The sequence below is a fragment of the Rhinoderma darwinii genome, chromosome 1 (assembly GCF_050947455.1).
Source record: "Rhinoderma darwinii isolate aRhiDar2 chromosome 1, aRhiDar2.hap1, whole genome shotgun sequence".
In the NCBI taxonomy this organism is placed as follows: Eukaryota; Metazoa; Chordata; class Amphibia; order Anura; family Rhinodermatidae; genus Rhinoderma; species Rhinoderma darwinii.
Window position 1 is genome coordinate 433,853,444 of NC_134687.1, and position 12,142 is coordinate 433,865,585.

The 12,142-nt window shown below is 37.0% G+C and overlaps 1 protein-coding gene across 1 annotated transcript in view; it reads left to right on the plus strand.

Annotated features, from left to right (window-relative positions):
* Window positions 1-258: 258 nt before the first annotated feature.
* SEZ6L (seizure related 6 homolog like) overlaps window positions 259-12,142 on the plus strand; it is a 546,424-nt gene continuing 534,540 nt past the window's right edge. Inside the window, exons 1-2 of the mRNA XM_075830799.1 lie at window positions 259-440; window positions 833-1,016. Of these exons, the coding sequence (XP_075686914.1) occupies window positions 923-1,016 (94 nt within the window). The 5' untranslated portion in view covers window positions 259-440; window positions 833-922. The remainder of the gene's footprint in view (window positions 441-832; window positions 1,017-12,142) is intronic.

Here is a 12,142-nt window from a genome sequence, read left to right on the forward strand (position 1 = left end):
TATGGATGATAGGGTCAATGTAAAGCATAGAAGCTATAACAACACCTGTAAATGTCTATGTAAATGTTTAATTTTAATATATGTTGATACATTTTAAAATGTATTAAATACGTCCTATACTGTCCCTTTAAATCAGAATACATATTAATACTACAATTATTAGCATGCAATTGAATGAAAACTCTATGGTTGGTTATGGTCTCTGTGATGGTTTGATGCATAGCTCACATACTGTATCCACTGCTAGTCTATTTTTACCCTCACTATCCTATTGCACAGTTCCCACCGCAGTTCCCTTTAGTGCATGCTTTCCTTTCCATGTGTCTGTGCCTTATAGCACTTGGTGCCTGCATTCTCTCAGTGCGTTGCCTTGGATGTTATAATATGAATGCTTCTTAGCAGCAGCCTACCGGAACACAACACACAGTGTGTCACATTAGGTTTGTACTGAAGATTTTGTTTCTTTTTCTGTATCCCTCTCCCATTCTCACTCCCTTTTCTGTGCCTAAATTCGCCCCCTATAGCATGTTCCTTCTTTGTAGATCATTGCTGTATCTTTCAATTCCCATTCACTCTTCTTTCTGTTGCTGCTGTCTACATCCTTTCTTTCATAGTGTCTGTACTCTCTGCCTGCCCTCTCGCTTTCTCTTCTTTATCACACTGCCTTGTCTCTCTCCCTCCTTCTCCATTTCAGTACAGTATCATTCTTTTCATAAACAAGCACAGAGCCCTCTCTGTGCATTTCTGTGCCTCTTTCCTCTTCCCCTTTAATCAATAGCCACACCAGGAGAGTTTGCTCACATGAATGAGTCCTTGTGAATCTCACCCCCAGACATCTTTCAGTGGATGTGCAGACCAGAGCTGGAAATCTTCCTCAACTGCCCTTACTTATCCTGGTTTCCTTAGAGTCTGAGGTTCTGACATGTTGACCCGTGGAATATGCCCGTCTCCTGGTCTCTATGTCCACCCTTTCATCCTCCTCTTCTTCATCCTGCTTCTTGGAGCCCATGCTGAAGGTAAGAAGATGCTCAGCATCAGTGATGACAATGTTTTTCCTCTTTTTCCTGCAAGCACTTTCCCTTTAAATTGTTAACGTAATTGAGTGCTTTAAATGTTATAGAAAAACATAAAGAAAAGCAAAGTAGCAGCAGGGGATGAGCTATATATTCCAAGGCTTAATCTATTAGGATTGTCTTGGTGCTACAAGATATGGGAATTTTAAGAAACTAGTATGTAGGACACAAAGAGCACATGCTCTAACTGTATTCTTCTGAGAAAGTAGCATTGTGCTGTGTGCTGGTGCTCCTCACTATCAGTATAGGAATTATGATGAATATTTTAGTACTTAGCCTATGTATCTGAGAGTTTATAAACTGAATATATATCTATATATAGATATAGATATCTATATCTATATATAGATATGTATAAATATCTATATATAGATATCTATATATATATACACATATATATATATAGATATATATATATATATAGATATATAGATATATATATAGATATCTATATCTCTCTCTCTCTCTCTCTCTCTATATATATATATATATATATATATATATATATATATGCTGTCATGTCTGGGTACGCTATATAATGATTTGAAATGGATTGCTGTATTTTACATCCCATTAAGCTTGTGGAGATGTGGATGTTCAATTCCTTTTTAACTTTGTCACTCTGGGACTTTGTATTCTTTGGAATAACAGGGCAGTGTAAGTGTCCACATCTGATCTCACTGCACCTGGTGCTCTTTTGAAGCCAAATATTGTGTGAGTGAAAGTTAATCTTTGAGTTTGATTCAGCTCTGTATCTTTTTAGGCAGGATGGGGAGAATTTTTGTGTTTGATCTTTTGCTTCTCTTTTTGAATTTTATTTAATGTGAATATGAAGTCTTTTAGATTTCCATCTTTTTGATTCCCTTTGCAGATTTTTTTCTACTGCTCTACAATGGTTAGATTCTTACATCTTTGCCACTTAGATCAGCGAAGATTTTCTTATGTATTTGATGTCTTTTGCTTTGTGACTTCAATGTGCTTCTGTGCTATGAAATGTTTATTAAAAGATATGGCCCTTTTCTTACTTATAATGTAAAATCGGCCAAGATCTGAGAGCTAAATAGATAGACTGTATAATCTGGAATGTTACACATTAGATAAGGTTAGGGTTCTCTTTTGTTTTTATAAAGAGCCATGAAAACCCAGAGAAAAAAATGTAAATTATTTTGGACACTATGTATATGAAGCTTATTTTAAGTTTGAATTATGGCGGCACATGGGTGATCGTCACTATTTGTTGACCTAACATTAAAACACTATTTGTTGAAGGCTAACATTTAGAGTTAAATATACAGAAACTGCTCATAAATCTTCTGCATCTTTAGACGTGTGGTTAGATCTTATTAAAATGATGAGTAAGTGTGTAATGTAACAATCAGCCATTACTTTTAATAATGTTAGGCTCATGTGGTCACTATTGTAGTGTGGATATACTAGTAGATCCTGAAAAATCTTACAAGCCCTACACCTCACATATTACAATTTAGAGTTTGTACATGTGAACCATTATAGATACATAACTGGTGAAATCGTGTCATGTATTCATTATTGCCTATCATAGTTAATGATTTCTTTAACAAAGATTAGTTTGATGTTAATCATATCTAATGATTCTTATAGTATTTGGAGGGGGAATATAGAGAAGCCAATTTTGCTTAGATTTCAAACCGTAGTACATTGAGTATGGTTGTTTAATTAGGAAATGTCATATTGAGTTCTTTACTGTTTACTCCTCCTCATTGAAAGATAGATTTTTTTCTTGCAGACGACCTACGCCTGTTATTAATTGTGTTCATTGGTAAAAAATCTATTGTGTGAACCATGCCGGTCTAGATCTTCAGTGTTCTTACTCTTTTTTTTTCCAGGAATCCAGTTACTTGACCTAAACTATATGTTATTTGCGGCACATCTGATGTTTCAAGGCAGCATCAAGAATGTGTATCTAATAGTATCTGGAATACTGGATATAATGTTAACACACAAGATCTAAGAAATGATACAATTGTATTCACCTAATAGGGTTGGCTGCTTCACCAGAATGGCAATGTCATGGTTGGATCTTCTGGAGAAGGTTTATAACTGAGAGAAAGACAAACATTTATGACACTGGGTCTCAGTCTGTTAGATATTTTATCTGTGAGTTGGAAAAGAATAGATAGACCACACATCAATCTATATTTTTATCAGCCACCCTTTCCAAACCCAGTAACTTCCACGCCAGTTAATTAAATAGCAAATAACATTTTGGATCAAAGTAGACAAGTATTTATAGTTCTGTTTTATCAGCATTTACCTTTGGGGTTTTGGTTCTGGTTCCACATTTGTCTTTTCAATACAAGTTACCCTTCTGCCAATACAACACAGTAGTCTGTGTAGTGTTGGTTTGGCTGTGAAAGATTATCGTCATGTTGCCATTTTAGATATGCCATCTGTCTGATGCTACTGCTGGTTGAGTGCCCTATGTATTAGTGAAGGTAAGGCACAGGTTTCAGATACAATCATAGTTGTGACTCTATTTTAATGAAGCAATTCTAAACAATTGATAAAATTGAATATATTGATTCGAAATTAATTAAGGGGAAGCATGGGAAAAGCCGTACACCTTTTTCAATCATTTAAAATATACTTACAGATGTGTCCACTATTACCTTTGCTTGAATTTGGTTAATGAATCAATTTTGTCATGAAACAAATTCAATACAATATCGCGACATGCTAGCAAAACCCTTCGCAGGCTGCAATTTCCATCACAACACAGGGTGTCCACACATAGACACCTATAGCATAGACTTCTCGTGATAGAGTTTTGTGAAATCATGTTTTTTGTTTTGGTAATCTCACAACAAACCTCTCAGTATATGTTGGGAAATGGGAAAAGGTAAGGATGAACAGACCTGTATATACTTATTATACTATTAATATTACAATTACTCTTAAATGGTATCTCCAGAGCATTATCTTTATCCAGAAGTTTAGATCTAATAGTGGAAGTCACCACCAGAAAATAAGGCAGTACTGTTGCCAAATTCAACCATACAGCGTCCAAGGCCTCTCCTGCAGAAGAGGCTTTAGACATCATAAGGTTGCTTCGGCAATAGCACCACTTGTTCTGCAAGGCTGCATCTCCCACCACCAGATTTAAACTTCTCCCAGAAGACAAGAACACCAGAAATATTGGAGGTACCCTTTAACTGTTGTTTTTATCTTTTATTTTTCTTAAACCTTTTAAACAGAATCTCAAAGTAATATGTTAGGTTTTAGTATGTTAATAGCCATTCTGTAGTTTGTCCATGAATAAGATATTTTATAGTATATATCATTTTATAATGCATCTGACATGATGCACCCAGAGACACCTACAAGATACCTATAAAGCATGATTTTGCATCCAGCCCCAAATCCAAAGTTCAGAGGCCTGTGTATAGGGTTCAAATAGAACCTACTAAGCCAACCCCTTATCTACCCCTTTGTGCCTTTACAAATTTCCATGTTAATCCACTAATATCCTATAGTTTCATAGAATTGGGAGAATATAATGTTTCCCTTAAAAACATGGTATATGAATCCAAAAGTCATTGACATGTCATTAGTGTGTAAGATAAAATAGTTTGTGGACCCAGATCCCCAACGATGTCAAACAGTAAGGGTCACAAAGCTATATGTATTTGCACCCACATCACCTTCATACTTTTTGGCACCAAGTTGAGATTTACTGGGTTGATTTCTACATCATTCTGGTATGGAATTCTACAACCAGGTCAAATTTTGACCATCATTTTCCTCTACTTGGACAGACACCCCTATAAACCACTTCCCACAATTAGGAAGAATGCATTTTTTTTGCAGTGGTACTTCAATATTGCTGACTTTCATTGATGCCAACCACTGGGTGCTGGACTACAATAATTTGACTGAATTAATAATTTACACATTTAAAGTGTTTGAGTGAAATCTATGTAAACAGGCCATTTGAACATGTATACCCAGTAGAACAATGCTATATGTGACATATGTGCGCTTTGTCGCAGTCTTACTAAATGTATATTTTTCATCTCTCTATTTTCGAACTATAATTTAATCTCATACGACAGCTGCTTCATAATGAGACATGTTTAACACTTGGATAAATTATTACCTAAAAGAACACATGGTAAGAAATATGACAGTTCCACCATATGTGTTTAAATAGAAGAGGTGTGGAGAAAAGCTGCAATGATTAATCTGAGCCTTCTGACACTGGAGCTGTGCCATTAGTTAAACACATACTGTTTCTTATGCACATGGGGAATAGCTTGTCATTTTATTGTGTCCCACATAATTGGGATCCCGTCTATGATATCTTTCCCCTTGATAAAAGCGTTCTTGACCAATTATGTTGAGAAAATGTTCTATACATATACCACAGAGAATGGGTGTGAAAAGTTCACTCCTTTCAATTAGGGTAAGGATTTACTATGCCATACTTGCGAGAAATATATTACAACATTTTAATTTAAGAATTATTTAATAGGTATATTAACCATGGATGGACTCCTCCCAGGAACCATATTAAGTTTGTTTAGTAGCCAGGCAATAAGAATTTCCATAGATATTTATTGAAAACAACCCCAAAAGTTAAGCACCAGCAGCGAATTTCGAAGCGCATCAGCTAGCTGGCTTCTGATTTAAACTTATGAAAAGGAAAAAGGTATGAACCATAGAGATAGGCCATGCATGTGCTATAGGACTATTAGAGAAGTGAGGCCCAGGGTTAGGTTCCTCCCATATGTGATGTTTGACTACATAGGCTGCCTATCTACACCGGCACTGCTGAACTGGCACATAAGAGAGATAATAACTTGCTCAAGATATTTAATACATCATATATCATATCATATAACCGTTCTCACATTGAACATTAAGGTAAAAGTAAAACAAGAGTTACTATGAGACACTCTCTCAGACAACACGCACCTGCCAAAATGTCAAAGGGTTATCCCAACCCCCCCCCCCCCCATACCATGAAACACAATGTAATATATTAAAATGAGGGTGTAAACATTTTAGTTCTTTGTTTTAAAGAAGTTTTTCCCAAGTCATAAAGTGAGGGCCAACTGCTTTAGTAAAGTAAAGGCCACAGGCTGTTCAGTGAACTTGTAACTGATAGGGGCAATGCTGCAGTTCCCTTAAAGGGGATATCAGGGATGTGAATTTTTTTTATTTGGGGTTGGAAATAAAATAAATAAACCAAAAAATCAATACTTACCCATCTTTGCCCTGGTGATCCAGTGCTTGACGCTCCAGCGGCACTCCCAGTGGCTGTTTACATGCACTTAGCATGTAACCGCTGCAGCCAATCAAAGGGCTCCGTGGGGCTCAGCAGCCATAAGTTGTGTTTCTGGCATTATGTGTCATCACTGAGCTTTCTGACTGGCTGCAGCGGTTACATGCTACGTGCATGTAAACAACCACCGGGAGTGCCGCCAGAGTGACAGCGCTGGATCGCAGGGGGCAAGGATACATAAGTTTTATTTTTTTGGTTTACTTATTGCATTTCCCCAAAAAAAATCACATCTGGGATAACCCCTTTAGCCAGCGCTGCAGGCCCTTCAAGGAACCCTTATGCATAATATTACAACAAAAATGGAAGCCGCCGTAAAATGGAAACACTGTACATATTGTTAAATCAACATGGTATAGAAAAGAAACATTAAAATAAATAAAGAAAAAGTTATAGCTCTTAAACCAGGAGACACCGCAAATCACGGAAATGTGTCTGGACTAAAATTCATTGAATGTTTAAAGAAAAACTGTGATATTATTAGGCTATATGATTGAAAGGGGTTTGAATTATTTATCTCAATGAAAACTGAGGACTCGGTTTGCATTGATTTTCAGACTCTGCATGTAAACAAGAATGTTTCCTTTCACTGACCACACGTAGAGATAAAAGATGGTGATACATTAGAGTAAACGAGAACATTTTTTATAATTTTTTTATTATACAATACAAGTATGTACACCCCTATTAGAAAAAAAAATCTGTTTGTTTTAACTGAGGTGGTATAAAAAGAAAATTGCGAGAAATTAAACACATGCCTGACTATCGGAGTAATAAACTAGCAACTGTTTCCAATTCTAATTTCTTGAGTGATGTATTCTTATTTATTGTGTCTTGGGGGCAAATTGATATGGTGAGTACCTACAGCAGCTAAATGTTTCAATTCAATTAGCAAATGTTATATAGACAGATATAGATGTGTGCCATGTGTATAACCTTCTTTCAGAAGTCAGCTATGCATGTCCCTTCCTCAAATCTCATCTGAATCATTTCTCCATTTTGTTGAACTGTTTTTATAGATAATGTATTTCCTATTGTATCTACATCATTCACATGATTATGCTAAACACATTTATAGACATTTTTAAATGCATTTCATATATGCAAAAGATTGCCTGAGCCTATTTATAGAAATATGATAGACCTCAAATGATTCTAATACCAGATATTAACTGTACAATTATACATAATGAGACTTCTCCTTTTTGTTACTATGTTCTTTAATACTAAATATTTTTGTGTATAAAATATTTAGAAATATTGTTAAGACTTCCGGTTCCGGTGCCTGGATGTGGGAGGTGTATGAGTTCAGCTCTACGTGCTCAAACCTCTGTATTGTGCTACCAGAGCATAGATTCCTGTCTATGTCTTTGGTCCCATGGCTACATGGTGTGACGGCTCTCTTCCTGGCTCTCAGGATTGCGGCGGGCCTCTATGGATAACAGCCAGATAGTTTTGCCGATTCTGCGTTTTTGGTCTTCTTGAATCAATGTTAGGAGCTCTCGGGGCTCTCAACTGAACTGAAAGATGGCTTCCTGTTCTGTCGGCGAGTGGCTTTGTGAGTGGTTTGCTGCCCTCGATATTTGGGAGGTGGATGAGCAAAATGTGACAGTGAACTTGACATAAACGCCAAATATTATATCATATCTTAGAATTGAGATGCAGCATTGTCATTATATATTACTATTAACTAATACTAACAATACTGTCAACATTTTATTAACCTGTACTGACTTGTGGTTAGAAATAAGTGATGAGACGAAGTTTGGACAGATCTAAAACATAGAATAGGAGTAAAGTAATAAGTGGCTATTTAATAGTGGTCATTTAAGAGCGCTGAACAATTGCTGACCACTTACTATATGCCTAGGCCACAACCTATATTACAGCTCCCTATGTTACGATCCTTTAAACCAGCGACGCTGACTAAGAAAAACGCAGTGCCTGCAGAAAAAGAGCTCATTGAGTTTCAACGGCAATTGGACCTCTATATGGATCCCAATATGGATGGTATAAGTGTCCCTAAAGGTGAAATAAGAGAGAGAGGTGGGGAGGACTCAAGGGGGAGGTAAATACCCCAATATGGATATGGCAATTATTGCGAAAGCTGCGGAAAATGAGCCTCTACCTTTACTTACTAATACCGTTGGTGCAGCAGTTCAGAAAGGTCTACTCTCTATTCAAACCGCGCTTAACCACCATTCATCTCAATTAGACGATACAGAACAACGGATTGATACGCTGGAGGATAAGTAACAAAATCTGCACACAGTTATCCAACTCTGTTGAAAACCTGTTTTGATTTAAGACACAAGACTGATGATCTAGAGAATCATTTTCGCAGGAACAATTTATGCAAGATAGGTCTACTAGAAATATTTTCTGAAGAATTAATTATTAAGAGACATTTTTACAGATGTAGCCGTCTTTATCTTGACTTTTAACACATTAAATAAACAGTGTCTGGATCCCTTATCATTACTTTTTCAATGACTTTTCAATGGCTTTTGTCGTGTGATATCACGCTGCAGCAAGTTATCAGAATCAAGTTAAAGATAGCTATATCTGTACCTGCAGCTCTGGGTTTTGAATACCTTATTAAAATTTATGGAGTATATTGGATTGGTGCCGTACAACATTCAGACAATTCATCTCGCCCTCGTCCAATAATTGCACAATTGCTGATAAAGTACAATTTCTCAAAGCTTATCGAGCTGCCTTTCCACTGTTACTTGACAGCTACAAGGTTCTTTTATTTGCAGATCATTCCATAGCCGTCCAAATAAAACATAGATCATTTGTGAATATATGTTCCTCATTGGTATGAAGAACTATTTGTTTTGCTTTGCTAGGTCCAGCGACGCTCAGGCTATATCAAGAAGATGGCACATCATGCCAATTTACATTACCAGAGTAACCTGCTAAGTTTTTGGCTAGAGAACCACGACTACAGAGGCAAAGCCGCCCATGTGATTAATCTGAAACTCAAGAAAAAGAAAACAATAATTTTCCAACACCATTAAATAAGGTGGCGTGAAATGATTTGTTTGATATAAGTCCATAAGTATTACTATCTTGAGTTATGAGGTGTAATTTCTATATGAAATAGTGAGTTGATTAATAATTATTCAATAATGTACATGAAATGAATAGAAAGTGTGTGGGTTTTCGTATCTACTCCGTTTTTTTTTTCGTTTTTTTTCTTTATATGGTTTGACTGGGGGTTTGAGCTGTGGCCTCTATTCTAATATAGGTGGAAATGTTATACTCATATTACTATGACCTCACACACCCTATCCAGGAAAAAGAAAAGTTACAAAAAGTAAACATTGTGTAATTCTTTTTTTTTTTTTTGACACGTTTCGGTGTGTTTATTTGGGGAGATTTGGTGGAGTGGGTTTGGAGGGGTTGGGAAAGTGTCTCATGCAATGTAATTTTTCCCATTACATATTTGATGTTGTGAGATATTGGGTAAATAATGTCAAAATTGTTAATACATAATTAAGAGAGGAAAAAAATCCTTCGCCATTTAACAAAAATCACACCCAATATTGAAACAAATTAACTAAATTGATTAAATAATTAAAGGAATGTACATGGAATATCCACCTCAGCTAAGAGAGAAAAAATCCTTTCGTCCCTTCAAAAAAAGTCACGCCAATATAAAAACTGGCCTAAATTATAGCAGAAATCTATAGATTTCCCTTTCTGGCGCACAGATGGCCAGAGCTGTACCTAATTTATTAAGAGGCATGCGCACATCTTACTACAATCTATTTTGCTTTAAGATTGACAAGTTAAATTAAGTAAACCTCTAAGTAAATCTCCCATTTATGTTATTTTACTTCTTGTGCTTCACAAATAAGGCAAAAATATACAGGTATTAGTTCTCTGATAAATAATCCTATGGATATATGGAATGTACAGAACCAGAATGCACGTTACAGTACGGCTCAATTTTAGATAGGGTCTAAGATATTTTTTTGCAACAATCATAATGTGATTGCAGTGGAAAAACCAAAGTGATTGATTATATGAGCTGACAAAGCATCAAACAGGAAAGACAAACAATCGGCATTAGCATGTTAGACATTGGATCGGTGAATGGCAAGAGCAGGGTCAGATTTTGCAGCTCTGTTTGCCAAATAAGAGGACAGCAGTACTATAAATGACATATGATTTTTGGCGGGCCCTGTTAGACCTTGTCCATCAGGATCCAGGAATCTCAAGCTGTTCTTAGTTTTACAGTGCATATTAAAGGGAATGTGTGTGTGTGTGTGTGTGTGTGTGTGTGTGTGTGTGTGTGTGTGTTTGTATATTTATTTAGAAAGACTGTGCTTGTATTAACGTATATGCGAAGCACTTCTTGTTTTCTTAACAGAGAAAAGTTAAGAGTTACGATTTTTATGCCTTTGGAGCTGTTTCTAATATACAACATTGGTTAGCTGTGTCTATGTTGCGGAAAAACTTGTGTTAAAGGTGTTTCCATGGAATGTATTAATTTGTTTAGCTAGCCTTCTTATTCATAAAGAATGAGGGCTTTTCAATTTCTTGTTTAAAAAAACCTCCCTCCAGTGCCAGCTGCCCTGAGATCCTCTGCATGTAAACAAAGCAGTGGTGCTCAGGTCCATACATGGGCCCCACTCTGTCACTTTCTGTGATATGTATCCCCTACAGTTGTGTCAAAAAGCTGTCAGTGTGTGACACAGCATGAGCAGGGACATCGTGTCTGTGCAATATACTGGTGCCCCGTACATTACATAAAAGGAGGCGTGAGGCATATATGGACCTATGTTAGTGCAGCTGAAATGCTTACATGAAACAATGCTCAGGTCAGTGGGCGCTGGAGGGAGCAAATTTGTAATTTTTTTTAATAAGTAATTTAAAAGCCCTCCTCTACAAGAATAAGAGGGCTAGCTAAAACCAAAATCCTAAAGAACCGATTTAAAGAAGACCTCCAGTGAAAACACAACTTTCCATGTCTGCATTCCCCCCTGACTGTATACCACACTCTGCACTTCTTTAATGTATGCTGTACTTACTTATTGAACTGCTGCCTTGTCTGTGCTTTAAAAAAAGCCTCCATCTTGATTCTTAGATTTCCCCAGCTTTCTCTTCCTCTCTGCTTTGCTATCAATCCCATGATACTTCTGCACAGCATCACATGACCAACTAAACACTGTGATTATTATTCTCTCTATATTCTCCAAAATAAGCTGAAACCATAAGTATACAGACAGGGAGGCTGCACTATATTCTTCTACATTATACCTGTGTGACAGGAACCTGTCCATGTATCAGTGGTAGCTGATGATAGAAGTTTCTGTCCCCCCCCCTGTGCAAAACGAGTGTGGTACAGGAACTGATGAAGTCTGTGATGGGTGACACATAGATCGGCATAGACTCCAGTAGAGGAAGCGTGTCACAGAGCCTGATTCACACTGATGCTAAGCAACCATCCCAGTCTGATATATAGAGATAGAAGCAGCAAGAAAAGTAACAGGTGAGAGACACCCATGGAATACCATAATGGTACACATAGAAAAGTTTAGTTTTGGCTGGAGTGTCCCTTTAACCCCTTCCCGACATTTGACGTATCCATACGCCAAAGTCGGGTAGGAGAAGTATGGAACAGGCTCACGGAGTGAACCCGCTCCATACAATGCTGGTGTCGGCTGTATGTTACAGCCGACACTTCAGAGTAACGAGTGGGGTCACGCTCGAGCGCGATCCCGCTTGTTTAACTCGT